The 22,044-nt window shown below is 39.2% G+C and overlaps 1 protein-coding gene across 1 annotated transcript in view; it reads right to left on the bottom strand.

Moving 5' to 3' along the window:
• The window catches only part of UBN2 (ubinuclein 2), a gene marked incomplete at its 5' end in the record, with an annotated part of 36,655 nt that extends 15,652 nt beyond the window's left edge, over positions 1 to 21,003 (bottom strand). The window contains 6 exons of the mRNA XM_008949676.1: positions 236 to 306; positions 3,684 to 4,182; positions 5,176 to 5,288; positions 6,445 to 6,582; positions 15,086 to 15,187; positions 20,911 to 21,003. Of these exons, the coding sequence (XP_008947924.1) occupies positions 236 to 306; positions 3,684 to 4,182; positions 5,176 to 5,288; positions 6,445 to 6,582; positions 15,086 to 15,187; positions 20,911 to 21,003 (1,016 nt within the window). The remainder of the gene's footprint in view (positions 1 to 235; positions 307 to 3,683; positions 4,183 to 5,175; positions 5,289 to 6,444; positions 6,583 to 15,085; positions 15,188 to 20,910) is intronic.
• Between the last annotated feature and the right edge of the window lie 1,041 nt (positions 21,004 to 22,044).

Genomic DNA, 22,044 nt, shown 5'->3' with positions numbered 1-22,044 from the left:
CATCAAGTCAAGGGCACAGGGCACTACAAAGCACTTTCCACTGGATAAAGACAGACAGAGTCATGACAAGAATTGTGTTCATATATAAATCTGTTTAGCCAATAACGAGCTTAACTGATCTACCTTCATTGACTTTTAATGGCTTTGTTGGAACAACCTCAATACTACTTCCTCTTCTGTACTTTTCCTTTCGCACCCTTTCCAAAAAGGGAAAGTTGTACAGATAAGCACTTACTCCAGCAGAATGTTATTCATGTCTTGCGTGAAAAACTTCTTCCTGCCTTCTTCATCAAACATCTTGGCGGCCTGGAAATACAGCAACAAAGAGTATCTTAATGTTCAGAGCCTTTTATCCCAACAACCTCTGTATCTTTAATTTATAGCTGTATCACATTCTTATTTTCCAGGGAACAGTACTACTTGGAAAAAAATTAAACCAAACTATAAGGTGTGGACTGTTACTACACCCAAATAAAAATGCCTTGTTCTCAGGCAAACAATCATTCTATTCAGAATCTGCCTGGATCACTGTGTTAGCACATTCATCTTTTCAATAACCATGAAGGAAGAAAATGCTAGAGATGTTTTATTGTCTCCCTACCAGCAACAGTCTACTACTGATTGCTTTAAGAAGAGGAGCATTGCTTGACAAGTCAAGCAGGCAAGGGCATCAACACATCCCTACTCTGCCTATGAAGGGCTCCTTTCCTACCTGTTACATGCCTCAACCAGTTACAACTTGCCAGCCTTCTTAGATCCACCCCAATCCTTCATTGCAATCTCTACAGATATGCTAGAGGAATACCTCATCCCTTTTCTGGTGCTGTCCAGCATCCTCTCCTCCTTTAGACTATCTCTCTTTAATAGTTTTGTCTGGCCTCTTCCTGAGTCTGTTTGGGGTGGGGAAAAAAGACAGCCTTATTCCTATACATACTTCCTTTTTATTAGAAGTTTTTACAGATCTCACAGGAATTCCCATGCAGACTCCCTTCATCTTTATTCTTATCACCTAGATTCTTTCCCTCTCACCCCCAAACAATTACAGCTTGTAGATAAAGCCAATTCCCTGCACCATGCTACAAGAAATCAGATCATATTTCTAGTGTTCATCTACTCTGCAGATTTATGGAAGTCAAGAGGGAAAAAAACCCCAAATCCAACAAAACACTTTTAGAGGCTTATTGTCATCTTAAATTCTGGCACTGAGACCATACAGCAAATACCTAAAGGAGCTGGAAAAGGATGTGCATGCAGCAAAGCAGGCACGTGTGGCACCTTTGTACTGACTGAAATATTAGAGTCTGACAGCATCCTACAAGGCTGAATATCCAAATAATTAAAAATCTCTTTTAAAAAAACAAATAGCTCATTGACTTGTGACAACATAGCTAAAAACTACCAATAAATGCAAGTGTTACCTTCCTTTATTACTATGAAATACTTACTGTTCTTGCTTCTCATAACTGACCCATTAAGTCTGAAAGAAAACGACTTTCTGGAATTGTGAACTCTACACTGCACAGGCAAACAGGAGTCTGATACTCTACCAGCAACCACAAGGCAGCCCAATGTCTGAATGCTTTACCATTTCAGCCATGAACACTGATACCAGAGTTTAAGTTCCTGTGAAGACTGTGTTCTGCTTGCTACTTTCTACCATAAATTCATCTGCTGAGGGGTTGGTACTATCATCTGCCTAAGAATACTGAAGCCTTTGTCCTGCTAAAGAAAAAACATTAGAAAGGTGATAAGTGTTTACAAGAGATAGGATACAAAAAAAAGACAAGTTTGAATGTCTTAAATCCAGTATCTTTAGGCATTATCAACACAAGCATTATGATGATCTCCTGGTTTCTGTAAAGCAGAAGGAAAGATAGGACTTGGCATTTTGGTCCTGGGTAGACCTCAAAAGCCCATTTCAGTACTATACTGTCACATTGGACAGAGCTGCTGGCCTCTGAAGACAGCAACACTGGCAGACTCAAAAGCTGCAGTGCTATCTTTGAACTGTGGTTGCTTCTTTCTACTGGCAGATTATCTTGATAATTATCTTCACAACAGAAAAAAGCCATTTTATTACTTTCCTGCTTTTCTTCTGTGGCAGTAGTTCAGAATTGCCCACTTAGAGAAACAGAACAATTAATCTACAAAAGTAAGGAGGTTTTTATTGTGTTTAGTCACTGGCTAATTTGTTTTTTAATCTAGATATGCCATACTCCATTCGTGGAGCATTGGATTTTTCCTGCAGCTTTATAAACTTCTTAACCTTCTGTGCACTGAAGATCCCTACAGGCAAGATGCTGCTCAGTATTTGAGAAGACTCATTTCTTTTTTTCCTTCTTTTAGAAGGTGTTTTCCCCACTGATAACGTGTTAGTTGATTGCAATTTGCAGAAGGCATTGAAGTTGCCATCTTTAAATCAATACACAGTCTAGTTTTTCCCCCAGGTACATGAGTAGACTTGCTCAGTCAGCACCAAGCTCTCAGAAGACATTATCAAAAGCACACGATAGAAGAGTTAGATTTTCCAAAAGCCACTGAATTGAGACTTTCTTGCAACTGGGTGGGGCTTTACACACTAAAGCAGCATGAATTTGGGGCAGGCCACTAACACTTCCTGATCTTGGCTTACTCCAGTTCTTCTGCAGTTTTGCTAGAAGCTTATTGTTGACTCACAGAAGAATTAACATGAAAATTCAGAGGCACACAAAATCATCTCTCACACTTTAGTATTAGCCCCTTGGCTGTATTTAGCTTGTACATTTAAAAATCAGAACACTGAGACATTTACATACAGGTAAGACAAACAATGTTTTACCATTGCTCTAACCAGCAGCAAAGCAAGCTTTGCTACTGTTCAAATTATTTTTTCCAAAAAGGGAGTAACTTGAACTGCTTTCACAAAACTTACTCTGAGTAAGGAAAAGCTACACTTTATTCTGAGCAAGGAAAAGCTTTAATATTAGAAGCTCAACAATCAACAAATTTATTCTCAACTTCAGATAACATTCACAACTGAAACAAGGAGCATATAACACCTTACTAGCTCTGTTCCCTTTCAGTAAGCTATTGGGATGTCTGTAACCTGAGGATTTAATACTTTTCATTAACACTTTTGATAAATTTGGACTTCACTTTAACCTTTCAAACAGAAATATTCAGTTTGGTGCTTGTTTTTTTTTTTTTTTTTTTTTTGGGCAGAGTTTTTTGGTGGCTTTTCTTGTGCTGCCTTTTTTTGTAAAACTGGCAAGTTAACATTTATGCTCCAAAGCCAAAAAATCAAGATACTGATTTGTAAGCTGCATTCATATTGCAGGTTTCCTCCTTCAAAGTAAAGGAACCCACCCATTCATTTCACCAACTAACAATTCAAGTTCAAGTAACACTGGTATTTCCATTATGAAAAAAAAAACCTAAAAACCAAGTACACAGAAGAGTTAAAAAACCTTGTCTCCAGTGTGAAACAAACCCTGTAACACCTGACCTGCATCACTTCTGTGCCCATTTTCATCTGAGCACAAATACAACCATTAAGACTGACATGAAGATCAATTCTACTTTTAAAAAAAAAAAAAAAAAAAAAAAAAAGAGTTTTAGCCAGCAATTCAAGGACAACAGCTCAGGCCCTAACTGTCCTCCTCTGTTCTGTCAGGTTGTTGAACACCATCTGAGCCCATACTTACTGTTCGAAGGTCTCCAATGCGTTTTTCTAGGAGCACGGGCAGACCTTCTGGGAGGGCAGGCACCTGCTTGGGTGGCATCACCTGAGGGGTGTAGGTTGCCTGAGTGACATTTCCATTTTCTCCTGACAGCTCAGATACTGGGCTGCCATCAGAAGTGCCATCAAGCAACTTGTCAAAATCAATGTCTCCCAGCATCTCCAGGGCACTTTCAGTTTCTTGCAGGAGCTCATGTTCATTTGTGCTACCAAAAATGGAGAGGACAGGATCACTGATCCTAAGGTTCAAGTCAGTGATGTCGTTTCCTGCACTGAGAGAGGAGGAAGGAATTTTAGTAGGGGTAGAGGTTGCAACAGTCAATGGAGGTTTTGGAGTAGATTCCTTCTTCCTCATGGCTTCCTTCTCCTTTTGAAATTTACGGATCATGGCAGCCAGAGAGAGTGAGTCTTTATACAGCTTCTTTTTCTTCTTTTCAGACTTGTGTGAATTTAAGGCCATTACTCTGTAGAGGAAAGAAATCTTGTGTTAGAAAAATATTGGAGTTTAGTACAATTAGAAAAAACATTACCAGGGGTAAGAAAAGAGTACTTTGTGCCTCTATCCTCAAAATATAGTATCATCTACCACAAACTTTTGCTGGCCATATGATTTCATGCTCTCCAACTGACTTTTTTTGCTAAGTTTTGTACCCATTAAGGCAAAGGTTACTTACTTTTGACTTCTCAATTTAATTATGGTGAAGCTGGCACACTTGTTGAATTCACAGCTCATCTATGCTACTGAAATACTCAAACCTGCCTCTCACATTCCAGAATTGTTGCAGGTTGCTTTAAGTTTAGGCACACCATGTATGTTAAAAAAAATTCCATTAATTGCTAAGAATTAAGACATGGAGGCTCAACATCTACATCCTACTTAAACCACACATTTTCTACCAGTTCATCACCTTGATGGAAAATACTACCAATAAAACTTCATACCAGCTTGAATATTCATAATACAACAACAACTACTCAACACCAGTTTTCTAGAAGCCAACTGAAAAACCCATCACCTTAATCCTTCCATGCTAGCCTCAGAACTCAGGAAAACACACCCAAGTTAGTAAGAAACACATGGAATAATTAAGCTATGTTTATAGTTTTCCACATTAGAAACTAAGGCATGGGAAGATAATTATTCTTCATTAGAAGAGGTAATTCTTCATGCTGTAGAAGACTTTGGGTAGAGAGTGATGGATAATACTATTCATAGACTCAAAATTTCTTTTCTGTAATTTGTTTTCCCATGGTCAAAATTTTGGGGGTCAAAATCCAGTTGTAGGACTTCTTTATACAAAAAAAACCCAGAGATTCCAAACCCAAAATCTATTAGTTATTAATTATAGCTTAAAAATACAATATTCTAAACAGCTGTGGTAATCTTACCATGACACACAAACTCCAAGCCTATCTTTGCACACATTTCAGGGGTTCACCTGAGGACAGACACCTACCCCAACTGCTTAGGAACTTTCATTTTCCGAGGCTTCTTCTCCTTCTCTGCCCCCTCCTCTTTCCGCTTGCGCTTCTTCATGCCACGCTCTTCATTGTCTTTTAACTTTGCTACCTAGTAAAGAGACCAAACAGGACAATGATCCTTCCACCCTAAAGGTCTTCTACAGCACAGAACAGTTCTCCTTACACTTCTCAACTCAGAGCCAGGAAAACAGCCCAGTGTGCACAGAGGCTAACAGTACCACTGGACTCCTTGCAGCAAGTGCAGTTACTGATGAGCTTTAATAGTTAATTTTTAACAGTTACTGAATTGTGGGTTTTCAATAAGAAATACTTTAAGGCACCCACAGACTGATGCCCAGCCAGTATAAGCAACAGCAATCTTGGAAGACCAAATCTCCTCCCCCAGCCCTTTTTCTGCTACCAGTTCCACTGATGGAAGTTACACAGTATGTGCTATCTTTTTGGCCAATATCAGCTGTCTCCCCTCCCAAGTTCCTGCTGATCCCTAGCTTACCTGCTGGTGCAGGATAGGGAAAAAGAAAGCCTTCACACTGTACAAACAGACAAAACTTGTTGTGTTATCAACATTACTTTAGTCACACATCTAAAGCATAGCACCATAAGGGCTGCTATGAATAAAGTGAACTCCAGCCCAGTCAGATCCAACACAGGAACCTTACAACGTTAGAGAACTACAGAGCAGGAAAGGACATCAGAAAGCAGGAAGTTCTTGGAATGGCATAGGATTTTTGAACATCATACACAAAGCAATTGTGTTCACACTGATCATAGCTTGTCATAGTACATAGGACAGCATGCTGTTTGGGAAAGGATATTTATACTTTTTAATACAGCTGTTCTTATGCACAAAGTTTGTTTTAACAGATTTTAAGTGTTATTATGAATATTAGGAACAACTTCAAATCATGCAAGCCTTGTGCAAAATCACAAAAGCAGTGTTGTAGTATTTAAGTTCCTCTCATGTAATAAAAGCCTCAAAATTACAGAATCATCTGTCACTTCAAGAGATGGACACAACTTATTAGCCTGCCTGAACACATGGTTAGTCTTGTAAGACTGGACAGCCTGTGGACATCCCAAGTTATTTTCTGAATGCTAGTACACAACAGAAAATGCAATCAAGCAGTACTGTGCATCATTCTGCTCCCAGCCCCTCCATCTTAGCCACTCTAAGCACTTCAAGTATTTCCCAATGTGCACGTAGCTACAAGTTCTGTATGAAAAGCACAATCAAGGTTACTCACTTTAGGTGGCCTATGCTTTTTGTCTTCTGCAAAGTCCTCCTCCTCCGAGTCAGACGCCTGGCGGAACTGCAGTGTGCCAGTGTTGATATAAAACCCTCCATATTTGGTTGTCAGGGATGCAGGAACCAATTCATCATACTGGGCAGGAGAAAGAACAGGAGAAAGGATCGTTGCCACAGTTTTCATTAATTTCCATCTCTGCAGTGCACCTGACATGTTCAGGCCTTCCGACACATGCTACATTTAGTACCAACTCCAACCACAGTGCCCTGCTCAAACAGCTACTTCTCTTACAAAGTCCTGTGAAACCTGCTTTTGCTAAAAATGCTATCCTAGGCATGTCAAACTTAGCCACAGTATCTGTTAACTTACTTCCAGTTTTAGGTGTTGAATATGACATTACCTCTTACACAAATATCACAATGCCAGGACTCGTTTTGTTGAAAACAAAAATACGTTCTTACTCTGTTTAAACAGTTTTAAAACCACAGAATATTTCTAACTCTCAGAAAAGCTTTATTTTGAAGAGTACCCAGTACTTATGGAGGAATTTCCAGTTTAGAATTACAACTCTGTACCTCAAAAATATTTAAACCCACAGACATAGGAAAAGTGGTCTGTGTTAAGTATAGCGGAAGACAATATCAATTCTATGATTTCATGAGCAGCAACCTCCTCAGAATGACATTATTCCCCAAGTATTCCCAGAAAACCATTAATCTCTAGGAAACATCTTCTTAACAGCAAGCTCTCAGAAAGGCTGAGAGGATGAATAGGTTCATTCTAACTTCATGCACAAGTACCAACAAAGCAAGCCATGGAAGTGCTTGCAAGGGAACCGAGTGAGGGTTGTCTTGACAATGCTGTTATCACTACACAGAAGGACAACATAGTCCTGAACTAGCCCAAACTTGAACTGCCAGTCTCAGTTTTCAAATGCTGAAAATTGTTAAAACAGTTCTGGAAGGATAAAAGCAGAATGCCTGAGACATACTTGCCAACAAAGGTAAGGAGGAAGCACTTAACGGGTCCTAGGTGGTGACAACAGTGCCAGAAAGACACAATAACAGTGCAATGACTAAGAATCCATTTCTGCTCTGCTTCTTCAAGAAGGGGTAGGGCTTGACACACCTCAGAGGGATGCACTCTGGCAGGGGGAAAAGTCGATTCTGAGTTACAGCTGAAAGGAATAAAACTTTTGGCAGCACAGCCAGAAGATTGAGAACTAAGTAAGACACTTGAGAGGGAAACGATGCGTTTGTTACTTTGATTTGAACCAGGGTGCCTTTCACTGCATAGCTGTTAGGACAGAATTCAACAGGCTGAATAAATGAGGAGTCCAGTTTAACTGCCACAACATGAAGTGAAGACTCCAAAACACCTACATGAAGGGAACACCACAAGTGGAGCGTCAGCTACCAGCTTACTTCATTTCCCCCTGCACACCATGCAAAATACACTGACGTTAAACAGGTTAAGAGCCAAACAGTCTGGGCTACTAACAACATTAAGACAGGAAGAAGAGTTATCCAGAAGAGAAAAGCAGTGAATAGGTACTTGAAGAAGGAAGCTGGTGAGAGCCTGAACTGGAGACATATGTGGATTTGATATGAATAAGTAGTTAGAAATTTCTAAGAGTCATCACCTCTTAACTTCCTGGAATAAAAGGCCTAACAAGCAGCACAAAAATACAGAGAGGGAATGGAAAAGCAGTGACAGGATTCATTAAATGCCCTAAGATCATATGAAAGGCTAGCAGAAGACTTAATTGGACAAAACTAAATCAAAGTGGCTTAGTTGTGGACTTGTTGTTGATCGCAGAGACCATGATGATTGTGCAAAGTAAACTTGAGAATGGAGGCTGGGTAAGAACTGCAGAGAAATCTGATGAAAATTATCCACAGTGCTGAACAGACAGAGCAGGCATTTCCCTTTTGAGCTGACAGGGTGTGAACTGGATTGGTGAGGCTGAGGCAGTGCAGGATCAAAACCAAAGAACAGCAGTTGCCAAGTTTGAAAGAGAAAGCACACAGCCAAAGTTGGGACCATTACGATAAGAAGTGAAGAACAAGAAAAGGGAACAGAGTAAGGACTTGGCTGCAGAGCAGTAAAGGAAGCCCTGGGGAATACTCAAGAAAAAGTAAGGATTAAAGACAGTCCACAAATGAGTAAGCCATGAATCACAGCAGATGATGGCAATGACCAGCATGCTTTGTGGCACAGATCCACAGAAACAAGGCATCAGTTCTCCTTAATCCTTGAGAGTTTACTTTTCCCTACCAAAATTTGGGTTGTCCTCAGCCTATTGAATAAGGTGTAACTCACATCTCAATGTTTAATTTTATTTTCAGCTCCCCTGAAGCTGGGGCCTGCAAACCACAAAGTACCTGTAGCTCCTCCTTCGAGGCAGGCTCACTATTTTCCAGTGCCCTAACTGATGAGAAAATTTTAATATGACTGCATAACATTGGCAACAGCTAGATTAAACTTCATTTTAAAGTTTCTTCAGGACTTCCAGCTAAAGGGAACGTGGCTGTTGCAACTTCTGTATCTTCTGATGAATTGGTTTCAAGGCCTTTGCTTTGCACTAGCTCCTTCTGCATATGAAATTGCAAAGTGTTCCAATTAAGAAAAACAGTTTAAGACCTTCACAGTGTTCTGTTCATTCCAAGACTGAGATTTAAAATTCTCAGACCTATAAAAACAGATAGGACTTCATGTATGATTGAATGCTGTGAACACAGATTTGTCCCACAGAAGATTATGGAATATTTCTGCAGGTAACAAAATAAGACTGATATATTTTCTCGTCTAAAAGCAGATCAGGATGTAACTTATTTTTAACTATTCTCCTTGAGCTACATTACTAGTGCCACTAATCTAATTAAATGTTTAGGTGTGAAAGAATTTTTTTTTTTTTTAAAATAAGTCAATGGTTTCAACTTCATTATTATATGAAGAACAGTGAAATTTTAATTCCCAAATTCAAACCAACACTACACAGCAGTACCTCACTTTAATATTATCTACTCTTGTGTTCAGACATTTTGATCATGATCCTCCTCATCTATCTCCCTTCCAGAAAACAACAAATACTATAAAAGTACACACATGAAAAGGCTTTTTAACACTTTTGTATTGAGACCTGAAAATGATATTTTCTGCAAACATGTTCAAGGGTTTTAAGAAATGTGGCATGTACATGATTTGTTGTGAAATTAGTGTTTAGATAAAGGATAAGCAGGGATCATTTTTGTTCCTTGTTCAGTTTATTTTTGAGATGCTCCAACCAGCATGGGGAGGCAGCTGTTCATTTTGACCATCAATAGCTCACTAAATGGAGTCAAGATACTGAAGTTATGTTAAGTACGGTTGCTTCTGTCAAATGGACTAAACCAGAGAGTTCACTACATGCTTCAAGATACTTCAAACATAGTTGATCCATCTCTATGCTTCTTAAAAGCAGAAAGAACTGAAATGCACTCTTTGATTTTGTTATCCTTTAAGGATAAATTTCGAACAAAACCCCAGAACTAGCTTTCAAAAAAAATGGCATAACAGAATATACATTGAGATCCTGAACAAGGTTAAGGGGCAACAAAACATTGTTCTTCTAACCCAAGACAGCACCAGGAAGCAAGCAGAAAGCTTTCCCATGGTAAGAAAAGTTCCATTTCCAAAACACATAGGCAAGGTGCTTTTTTTGTGGTGTTTTGTTGTGGGGTTGTTTTTTTTGTGTGTGGTTTGTTTTTTTTTTTTTTAACCTTGGCACAAAGGACAGCTGGCAAAGCACAACAGAGACAAGCATAAGAGAATGTTAAATAATAAAGATGTATTGTGTGGCTCAAGGTAGTCTGGACTAGGACAGGATAGTCTCCCAGGAGAATCCTAGTTTAGAAGTCAGGATATTATCATCTGTCAGCCTACCAGAGCACCTTGAGAAGAACATATCTATCCCCCTCTGCTTTGTTCTCACCATGACCACAACTTTCTATATGCTTCCACCAGTCAGAGTCAGGCTGTGAGCTCAGCTAAGCCCCAGTGCAGCGAGTGCATTCTTGTTGCCTTGAAGCTATTTCAGCCTAAATTACAAAATGATCACTCATGTCACCATCTTTATCTGTTCAACTCACTTCTGTCAGACTGAGCTCTGACCCACATTAAAAATGCTAGTTCAGTGTGTTTTTATTACACATGATTATGCAATTAATCTCACCAGGTTTTCAGTTACAGAATTACTAGAAAATTATGTAGAAAAAAGCTGCTCTGTTTTTCCATTCATTTAACATGAAGAGCAGGCTTACCATATGACACTTAAGACAAATGTTTTTATCAAAGATCTGTTATTTTGCATGCTATTATGTTTATAATATATTGTTAATATATTAATAATAATATTGTTTGTGTATTTTTGGAAAACACTCCAGTTCCTTGTGCTGCTTAAGTTCATCTGCTCATCAAGAACAGTTGACCCTAGGTCATGAAGTGATCTACCCTGCTAGTAGCTCACATTACTCTGATAAGTGAATCTGTGCCCTTCAAAGAATAAATTTAGTAAAAAGCAATAAGTTGCCACATCTATTAGCATTATTTCTTAATTATTTCTCACTCCTACATTCTTGATGCACACAAATTTAAACAATGGCACTAAAAAGGCCAGATATAAGTCTCAAGTTTTTTCAAGTACCTATGCAGATGCTTCCTTTTCAGTTTTCCAGTTGTCCCACTGAGGCAATTAAATAGATGAGCAGTCCTAAACTACCTGGTTGAAACCTGGGCCAGAACACAGGATTTTAAATATTTAAGAAATTATTTCTTCCTTCCTAAAAACGGATACAAGATTTTGCAGGAGTAAGAGAAAATTACTGGTGCTTTAACAAGCCATCAGCCTTGTTCTGCAAATCCAACTGCTTTTGTCCTTCTAGCCATAATGGGTCTCTTACTGGAGGTCTGCTGGGTATCTGGTTTTAATATGTTGGTTCTGCAGTAAGCAGAACAGGATTTGCTTTGTTTGATGCTCCACTTCAAACCTTTATTTATCATCTGGGCACGAGGAGGGATAAAAGCAAAGAATCTCCTAATGGAAATTTACCCTTGTAGTCACTCCAATGCATATGACATGTTAGGTGCCAACCATCAGATCTACCCTGAAGACATCTGGGCAGCATGCAAGACATCTTTTATTAAAGGTGGCATGGCACACTCAGCTGAGTGAGCACCACTGCCCAACCACAGCACTTCCAAGACTGGGCAAAGTGACAATGAACACAGAAGACAAACCAACAATACAAACATGCAGATCCATAGCCCATGAAACACCTAATAAGTATCCTAAAAAAAAAAAAAAAACAAACCCCACAGAAACACAAACCTAACTTTAATGCACCCTCACATATTCAGTGTGGATGAGGCCTGTGATAGAGGTGTACAAAGGCTGCTTTTTCCATATGCAGCAGCAAGGTTACATTTATCTCTCAGTCCCCTGTGAAAATATGTTTGATAATGGATCCCATGTTGCATTTTTCTGTACATACCTCTAAAACTGGAGAGTTGCTATGTTTGTGTGTGGGTTTTTTTAAGAGACATTTATCTTCCCCAAGCAACAACATTGCTCTCCACAGCTATGCATAAAACCAGCTCCTTTGACTATGAAGGATGATGACAGAACATCAAGTTGACCTAAACCAACATCTGGCCCACAACCCCACAAAAAAGGTAAAGACTACCATCAGCATACTAAGCTCTGCTATTCCCCAAGTAGACACCATTCTCACAGGGAAAAAACAGAACCAGGAGATACACAATGGCAATCCAGCCTACTAAGCAGCCCAAAATTTATCCTACCTCACTAGGGCAAGGACCAGCACCCTTTGAGGAGTCTGACAGGAAAAATCACTTTGCTTAGGACAAGCACACTTCCATCAGCACTTTGCAAGAACCCTCCTCCAAAAAAACATGTCCTGTACCTGTCCATATGCCAGCCTCATTAAAATCTGTTACTTGGGAATCAAGCCATGAGCAGATTCCCTGCACTTGACCCGTGTTCCTCCCCTTAAGAAAACAAGCAGAACAATTGCCTTCCTGGATCCTTGGGAGGACCCAAATCCTCTGTTACATATGCATCTTTGTCACATGTACAATATTTTTAAATTGGAAATGGATCCAAAGGAAACAGAACTCCTTAACTCAATTAAAATGCCTGCTCAAACCAATAAAACTCTAAGCTTGTTTTGATTTCCTTAATATTTGATAGCACTGCCTCAAAATCTGTTTTAGAAGGAAAACACCTCTAAAGCTATGGAATAAATCTGTTTCAGTGCCAGAGAGCTCTGTATTTCTCTCACACCTGTGAAAAGAAAAAGGATTAAAATTCTAAGGAAACTTTCAATTATTTTCTTCTGGGATACAGAGGGAGACAACAAGTTGCCAATCTTGGGGCAATTCAAGAGGCACTCACTCCTTTTTCAAGTGTTTGTGTTCAGGATGTTACAGCTTTTTGTGTGTACGAAAGTCCAAAAGGAACTAAGTCCAGGCTGGGTCTGGCTCTGGCATTTTTCAGGGCACACAGTGATTTAATAGGGCACACAAGGTGAGCAAGCCAGACAGGTAGATTTTCTCTCTGAACAATTCCCATTTGCATCCAAGATGGAGCGAGAGGTTTTGTTGAACTTAACTCCTATACTACAGGACCCTTAAGCTCTACAACAGCAACTCTGACTACAGCTGGTACACAATGCTTGGATTTTTAATTCTTTTACTATATAGAAATGGGGATAAAAGCAAAACAGAGATGGCCTCTTCCTAGTCTGTATCTGTAATGCAGAGACAAGGCACAGTGATTTGCACAGGAGAGCAGTCTTTAGAGAATACACCATTCTTCCAGTGGCTTCCACAGCTAGCACATGATGCAATCATCTGGTCCTCTAACAACTGCCTTTTGTACGTTCTTGTGAGGACTCTGGCAAGAGATACAAGAAGTAAAAGCTCCTGCAAATCTAATGGATCTGCTGCTGGCAACAAGAGCAGCACTGGAAGGAGACACAGCATGAGAAGTACTAATACACCAGAGAGTGTTCAACCCTGCTAGACTCATGCACAGCTCTGATAGAGAACTGTACCAATAGTACTGAAAGTTATCCAAATCACTTATCAGACCTGTCATGGGACACAATAAACCCAGAAAAAAGCCAAGATACAACGTGGGCCCTGTGCTGTAAAATTTCAAAACTGAGGATGGTTAACTGAAGCAACGTGAGGGGCCAGATAAGCCTATAGCTCAAATGGTTTGTCAGGAGTGAAGTACATCTGTTCTCACTGAGCTGAAGATCAGAATCTGACTTTTAGAAAGGATCCAACACCAAGGCTTAGGCCCCAGTGTTGTTCCAGCTGCACAACTGAAAGTTGAGGGATAATGATAGAACAGTTTAGTATTGTCAAGCCCCACTAAAATTCTAATCTAGATTAAGAAAAAGAACAAATTAGCACATACCACAATATGCATTTACAGCCAACTCACTCTTTACACAACTTGTTCAGATATCTTCAAATCTACTTTAACAACCTGCAGTGAACACAGGTGAACTCAGCCTGTTACCTGCTGTGGTGAGCAGCTGAATTTTTGCTCAGGAACATACCAATTCTGCAACATGCTTCTGTGCACCTCACACAGTTCCTTAGAGCAATATTCACAACTTCACAGTTCACAGAAGCTCTTTACTAAGTTCTGTAGTTTCCCTCATCTACTACTACATTTACATGGAGGCTCAACACACTGTATGCTAGACAAGGCACTTCACTTCTGTGCTTTTCTTACTCTTTTCTCAACTCCTTTCACAACCTTTCCACTCCCATTCAGACATTTAGCTCCCTTTTCTTCAGAGCAGCAGGTTGTTGCTGCTCTGTCCAGTGTCACTCAGCACTGGAGGAACTGAAGACTGGCTGAAGTATCAGGTGGGATTTTTTTTTCCATTTTTACTTCTACAATTAGTTCTTCCTGACACCCAGTAAATGAAAATTATAAATGTCTCCAAGTTTTTACATAAGCTTCTTTCTTGTTTTCTTAATTTCATATATCACCTCTAAGATATTTTCAAGTTCCTCTTATAAACCTCCTGGTAGCACTTGCACCTAACACCTTATTCTTTTACACCAAGATGTGTCTTCATTTCTGAAAATTATTCAGACAAAACAAGCTGTAATATCCTGCTGTTTAATCAAGCTGCTTTATCTCCAATTTTTCACATATTTGGTGAATGTTTAAAATAACCATCCTGTTCTTATTGTTTAAGAGCAGAATAACTTCCTGATCTCACACAGGAAATCTAACACCAGTAATCAACTAATAAACCAGACAGCTAGTATATAAAAAAACAACTAAACAGAGACAGTGTAATTTCAGTCCACCTTAAATGAAGGGCACAAATAATTTAATCTGTAAAGATAGAAAATTCTGTGATACAGGAATAGCTTTCCCAATTCTTGCAGTGCATAATGATACCTCAATCAGACTAAATAGGATCCTTCCCTGGATTCCCAAAGCAGCATGCCCTCTGGATCCATACCAGTCATCCCCAGGCACAAGGCATGCCCCCTAAGCTCTTTCCTCACTGGACCCCCAGCAGTGTCCCCGGGGCCCACTCACCGCCTCGGAGTTGTCAATGAAGGGGTCAGTCTCGTCGTAGCCGTAGCCGATGTCGATGAGGTCCTGCAGCCGGTCCTTGCGGTGCCTGTGGGGCTTCCCTCCCTGCAGACAGAGCAAGCCCGTCAGTTGGGAAAGGGGGAGCAACCTAACGCCTACCAAACGTTGGAGGGACAGCATTCAGGGAATTAGCAGCTTTGCTTTCTTGGGTGCTTCTCTGAAGATGGTCTGGATGGCTGAACTCTCACCGAGGACAGGTCTGGCAAATGTGCTCTATGACAGCCTCACCAGAATCATCTCTGGAAGGTTCTGAAAGCCACCTGGTTCCTGCATGTCAGGACATTTCCTATTTAGAGATGTTTCATTGTCCTATGTCTTTAAAACACTATGACAGGACTGTTAGTCTGCCTTAGACTGGGATAATTTAGAAAGTGTCCTGTAGGTTACAGAGTCATCACAAAGGGAAATGCTGATAGCCTGCCATCCAGCAAAGTGCTTCCCCACAGAAGATGGATTCCTCCTTTACAGAAGAGTGAAGCCTAAGTCAAGTGTGAAAAACAGTGATCTGGTACTTGCAGATACGGTGTCTAAATCTTCAAAAAGTTACAGCTTTCATATGACATCACTAAATAAAAACACATTAAGACAAAATCCTTTGAAACGCAGGAACCACCACCTCAGTTGACAGGACAGGACTGAAATGATTACTTGAGTAACTTAAGTACAGAAGCTGCAGCACAGACTGTGGGCTCACTTACCTCCAGGAGACAGTAAACTTTATTTTAACTTGTAAGCACGTTTTCTCATGTGAAAGTTTTATTGTTAATCAAGTCAAGCAAACACACCCAGCTCAAACATTCAAGGAGTCTAAACTTACATTTATACAAGTACAAATCTGCTTAGAATGTAAGGCTTAGCTGTCTGACTCTCATATATTGTCAAAACTGCCAATATACAAGTCTTAAAAAGATAATTCTCCAAAAGGTACTACCTAAAATGGTAGCCAGCATTCTTCCATGAACTCAAGAAGACATGCTCCTGCAGCTTCTCTGTACTCCACAGTTCAGAGCATGTTTAGCTAAGGATGTGTTTTTATTTGTGACATCCAACTACCCTATGAGCATGCAGATGCTGTTCAAAGGAGGTTTCCTCCTTGCTCTTTTATGGGAAGTGTTAAGTATCTGAACACCTGCATTTTAACAACATTTTGCAAGGATTCAAGTTTGTGGCTAAGTAAAGCATGCACTCCTGTAAGCAAACAGGAATCTCTCAAGTATAATTAAACACACAGTAGTCCTAGGAGGAAAAACCTCAAAAGCGAGTTCCATTTTTAATTCAGGTTTCAAGCTATATTCCAAGCCTCAGGTTTCCAAGCTAAGTACTCCTAACTTTTCTTATCATTTTTATCAGCCCCTACAGTCACTCATCTAGTAAAAATCTGAACGACTGCATGTGCCCAAAATATGCAAGCTTTTTCAAAAGAAAAAAGCACTGTGTAAGATAAGGGAAAAAAACACATCTTGGGAAAAATAAAGGTAGCACTTAGGAATTCTTCTGAAAATGCAACAAAGAGCTTATGTAATTCTCATGATTCTGGCTGAGGCACTAGCAAGGCTGCCTAAAGAATGCTACATAAACTATACCTCCACTGATGTCACCAACACGTAATGCAACCCATCTCAGGAACACCTCTCTTGCTAAGCTCAAGTAGCCACCAACATCATTGTTTGAGTGCAAAATTCTTTTGCAGCAATGGTTATTCTACAGTTCTATGATTTCAGTGTGTAGGCATGAAGTTTTGTAATTCTCAATGCATTCTGACTGCCTGTTATTCATAAAAACATTGTGCAGACCTGGAACAGTTAATAACAAAAAACAAGTCTCACAATAGCCAAATGAATAAAAGCAGGATTAAAATAGTAACCTGTACTCAGACACATGAAAATATCTGAACCATTGTGTATATAGTCAGAGAATTTCCTTCAGGCCTTGTTCTACCCAGCTATGTTTAAGGCAGCATGTTGGAAGTCTGTATGATAAGTTGTTAAGGATGCAAGACCACAGAAGTGAAGGCATTCTCTACATCGGCACTTACTCTGCAGCACTTCAGGGAAGTTCTACCTTTCCCAAAAGAATTCCCCCAACCTTTCTGTCCCAGAACATGAGCAGTCACAATGTTAGAACAAATTAAGATGTATGAGTGCTATTTACAGGCTTGGGAACAAGACAAGTATTCAGAAAACCCCAACAGGAGTTCAACAAATTAAACTTTGCCTTACATGCCACAGTTAAGCAACCTTGGCAAATACAGTGCCAATTTCTGAAGAGTCTTCCAAGTCCCATAGCAGTCTATAAACCAGTAAACCTGACCTCTATATTGGGCAAGTTAATAGAAATTATGAAGAACAGAATCAGCATGCACAAGAACATACATTCCAGAGCAGGAAAGAATGCTGGTAGAAGGAAGCAGTCCTTCAAATGCTCAAGACAAGAAACTATAATGTGATAAGAGAGAAGGTCCACTCAAATGAATGTCTGGTTTGAGGTTAGGAGTAAATACTTCATTTTGGCAAAGAAAGTAAGCAGTGAAAACTCCCAAGGACTGTGCATCCAATTCCTCGTCAGAAGCAACAGAGTTTTAAGAGCTGGGAGAGGTGCATGAATGACAGAATTATTGACAAGAGTGAAAAAAATACAGCTGAAGAATCATTGAAAGACCTCACAGTTGCTCTGAACTTTGCCTAATAAACCATCAATTGAATTGAGTCTCAATAAAACCAAGGTAATCTACACAAAGGAAGCACAATCCAAACAAGAAAAAACTACAGTGTGCTCCAAATTTGTTATGCTGCTCAAGAAGCAGTGGAGCTGTGACACCATTCTGTGACATTTGCTCAGCAATCAAGAGTGGTCAAAAAAGAAAACTGGGATTATGGGGGGGTGGAAAGAAAAAAAACAGTAGTCATCATTATATCACTGATAAATCAGGGCATCCTACCCTTAATATCCTTTCATTTAAAAAAAGAAATTAGAGCAAAAAAGGGAACAGTAAGCCAGCAAGGATGTTTAAAGGTAAAAAACACTGCTTCTGTACAGTAACAGGACATTAAGACACTTCAGCTGGGGAACAAGAGGGCTGAATTTCAAGGACAGCATGAGAACCTCACACAGCACATGGAAGAACACGAAATATTTCGATGTTCTTTATAATACAAAAAATATGGAACACCAAGTGAACTCATCAGGTTAACACAAAGTTTGTTTTCATAGGACAATCATCCTGGTACTCAGTGCCATGGAACACAAATTCAGTGAACTCAAAATGAGCAGGCAAATGTGTCAGAAAGCTCCACAGTGTAGTTAAGCATCCAGTCTTTGACTTTGGGAGAAAGACACAGGCTGCTAGCCAGGCACACTAAAACTCCACCAAATGCACACTTATGCTGCTGCACTTTCGAGTCTGAGGCTGCACTGTGCTACCATCCATTAGACAGGCCTTGGTTTTGGGCCAATAAAAATCCTGACATTATGTAGGATATAATCTGAGAGTCAGTATCATGTTTTTACACAGCACAAGGTTTGATTTTTTCCAAGAGAATAACAGTAATCAACAGAATGGCAATAGGAACCATTCAGAACATATTTTATGCTGGTGTTTAAAACATGCATTGCAAAAAAGTTCTGAATAATCAAGTAAACAAATGGTGTGTTAACTTTATGCATCCTGTTTTATGAAAATGTATTTATTCATAGGCTTTTTTAGTATCTGCAAGATATATCCAATACTGTACTGGGTTTAGTACAGGAATTTATCTGGAAAGAAATAGAGTCTTCAGGTAAGAGTGTTCTTCACACGAAGTTTTTCAGAATTCAGAAGTACTGCCACACACACACACACTATGTTTAAAGATTGTCTGACTCCACTTTACATGGATATAGATATATCATATGCCTAATTAAAGGAGGATACTGTACTTCCTACATATCTGAAGAAAACCCCTCTACTTTCTCATACAATCAGCCATCACTTTTACACCAAAGTACTGTTAAAGAGGAGAGAAGGGGTATCTCCTTCACGGGATCCCTGTTCTAGTTTAAGCTATGGAGCAAACACCTTACCCCAAGGAGGAGAAGGCTGGATGCTCTCAGAACACCAGCAATTGCACTGGTCAGGGTACAGAGATGCAATTACTCTGAGCAGGGATGGTAAGAAGGCACTGATGGTTTTTGTATAGGAAGAGAGAAAGGACAGGGACCATCTAACACAAGATTAATCCCTCTCCACCCTCCAGGCTTAGTGGCCCTAACCTAATAACTTGTTCTTTCTATAGAAGACATTCCCCTTCCAGGAATTTTGTGCAGCTGAGGGGAATAGGTATGGCAGAGAATGAGGGAAAGGGAAAATACCACAAGTACAAACAGAATTAATGGTGCACCTCTATTTTCAACTCTTCTAAAGTGATCACTTTTGTTACCTGCTGCTTTAATAGTTTAAAGTATATTTGCTCCTCTTTTTTTTTTATAGTATATTTACCTCCTTTTTTTTACTACTACTCTATTTTTGGTAACTATGTATCGTTCATAAACGTACATTTATCTTTGATGTATGCATAAATGCATATATAAAATTAGATTGCTTCCATTACCACTCCCTCCTACATTCATTGCTTTACATGCTCTACACTGACTTTCATCTGCTGTAGTTAAGAAACTTGTTTCAGGACATCATAAAATCCTTAACTTGCATTGAAATGTGTTTGCTAAAGAAATTCAGTTGAAAAACTTCTCATGTTCAAAAAATAATTTATCATTCAAATGAGAAGTGAAGAGTACTCTGAAACTGCCTTCTCAACTCACTGGGTATACTGGGTTCCATCAATCCCTTCAAAAGAGGGAAATTGTTCTTTTCAGTTTAAGAGTTTCTTTCATTATGAACAGTTAACATGCCCTGAAACAATAATTCCTTCTCCAGAATGTAGAGTGGGCACCCAGAGCAATCTGCCTTTACCAGAAAAAAAAAATCTGAATAAATCAGACAAAGATTTTAATATGTACATTAATAGCAAAAAAAAAAATACAAATGACTGCTCATTTCCCTTCTTTATTATTGAGGTGCTCTATTAGTAATCCAGAATATCAACATGCCTAAGCACGATAATGAGTTTTGATTGCCAGCTCAGAATTAATCACCCCACCCTACCCATACAAACCTTTAAGGAGCTGTCTGGGTGTGGTTTTAGACAACATTTTCTGATCTCTCCCTCCGTTTAGTAGTGAAAGCCTCTTTATGTTACTGCCTTGTGTTGTTCAAGTCACTCATGCTAGACTTTCAGAAGTCAGCAGAGTACCTTAGGCAGCTGCCAGCTACAAGATAAACTCATCAAGCAATGACTAATTATTCAACTGTAACTTTCTATGGAAGCATTCCAAACTAGTCAGAAATTCATCAAGATTCATCAGTTTTTAGCCCAAACAGAGCTGTTCAATGATGCACAACAGCATTACATAAAACCCATTTCCTCTGGCACAGTGTTTATCAGGAATATCGACCTGCACCTATTACCCAGCTGTATTTATACAGGTAGCTTTTCCAAGAATAGCCTCACAAGCTGTAACATCCCATTGGCAAATCTCTTTAGCAGCCTTGTCTAATAAGCTTGTAGCAGCTTCAAGCTGTTTAAAAGAAATACAACGAAACTGTCAGCTCCAAAATGTACAGAAGTGATTTTATGCTATTCAGCACAGAAACCTGATGTTAATATCCCTACAGCATCATAAATAATCATCCTTAAATAGTTTTATGTTTTAATACAGGTACAGTAACTCACGTATTTTGCCTCAAACTTCTTGGCCAGCATTTCCACCTCATGCCGCTCACGTTGCTCATCATTAAATGGATCTTCTGAGTGAACTGATTTCTTCTGAAAAATGCAGAAGTTAAATATTTATTCCACAAGAAACACACAGAATACATCTAATAAAAACCTATTAAACATCAATAAGCAATGCTCTGATGATGAACTAGTCAGAATTTATACCGTGTCCAAATACTTAATTTTCTAAAAATTAGTTTGACTCATTCAATTATCTCTCAGTTACTTTTCTTCTAATGAGAACACAAACACAAGAGATGAGAGGAAGACTCAGATTTGTATTTTCCCAAGTATTCCACTACAATCCCAACTAAAAGTGTAAGCATAAGAGAGCTCTATGGCCATTTGCAATTCAAAGAGAAAGAGCTCTCTAAACACAATTCCTTTTCACTTCTGCTTCCACTGCTGCCTCTTAGTAGTGGGTTGGGGATTTTTTTAAAAAATAAGGTATGGCAGAAAAACAGTGCTGCCTTCATCAAATTAGAGTTCACATAAAATACACTAGTTGTTGAAGGAGGGGAAGGCACTAGGATGCTAAAATATAGTGGAATGAAGTTCCATTTTATGGAGGGCAAGTAACTTTACTGCACATGGACCACTCATCAACGAGTCAACAAAGACTTGTGGTAGACTAAGACAGAACAACACTAAGTTCAGAAAAGCAAAATCCCTCCTCCATACTATGAAGAGCCAATATTTGACTAAATGGTGACCAAATAATAAACAAGTTCCACAGCGTCAAGACCAAAGTAATGAAGAAAGCAAGCTGAGCAAAACTGCACCACCACATAATTATATTTTCTAAACAGAGTATTTAGAGAGAATAAAAGTATATCTGGAGATACATCAGTTTAAGTTAGATATATATGTGAGTTTAAGTGACATACCTATTTACTGAAGGTATAATTAAATATAATACATTGCTCAATTAATGCAACACCATTTTCTCTACTTTTAGTTGGGAAAACCTATCCCACATCTTCTGCCAGGCATATGTGCAGTTTTTAACTGTGAAATGAGATGAGGTTGAGGCCAGTGGTCAAGCAAAATTTAGTACTTAAGTGTTAACTTGCCTTTTTCCACCAGACT

The sequence above is a fragment of the Merops nubicus genome, unplaced genomic scaffold (assembly GCF_000691845.1).
Source record: "Merops nubicus isolate BGI_N331 unplaced genomic scaffold, ASM69184v1 scaffold38891, whole genome shotgun sequence".
Taxonomy (NCBI): domain Eukaryota; kingdom Metazoa; phylum Chordata; class Aves; order Coraciiformes; family Meropidae; genus Merops; species Merops nubicus.
This window is presented reverse-complemented; position numbering and strand designations above follow the sequence as displayed.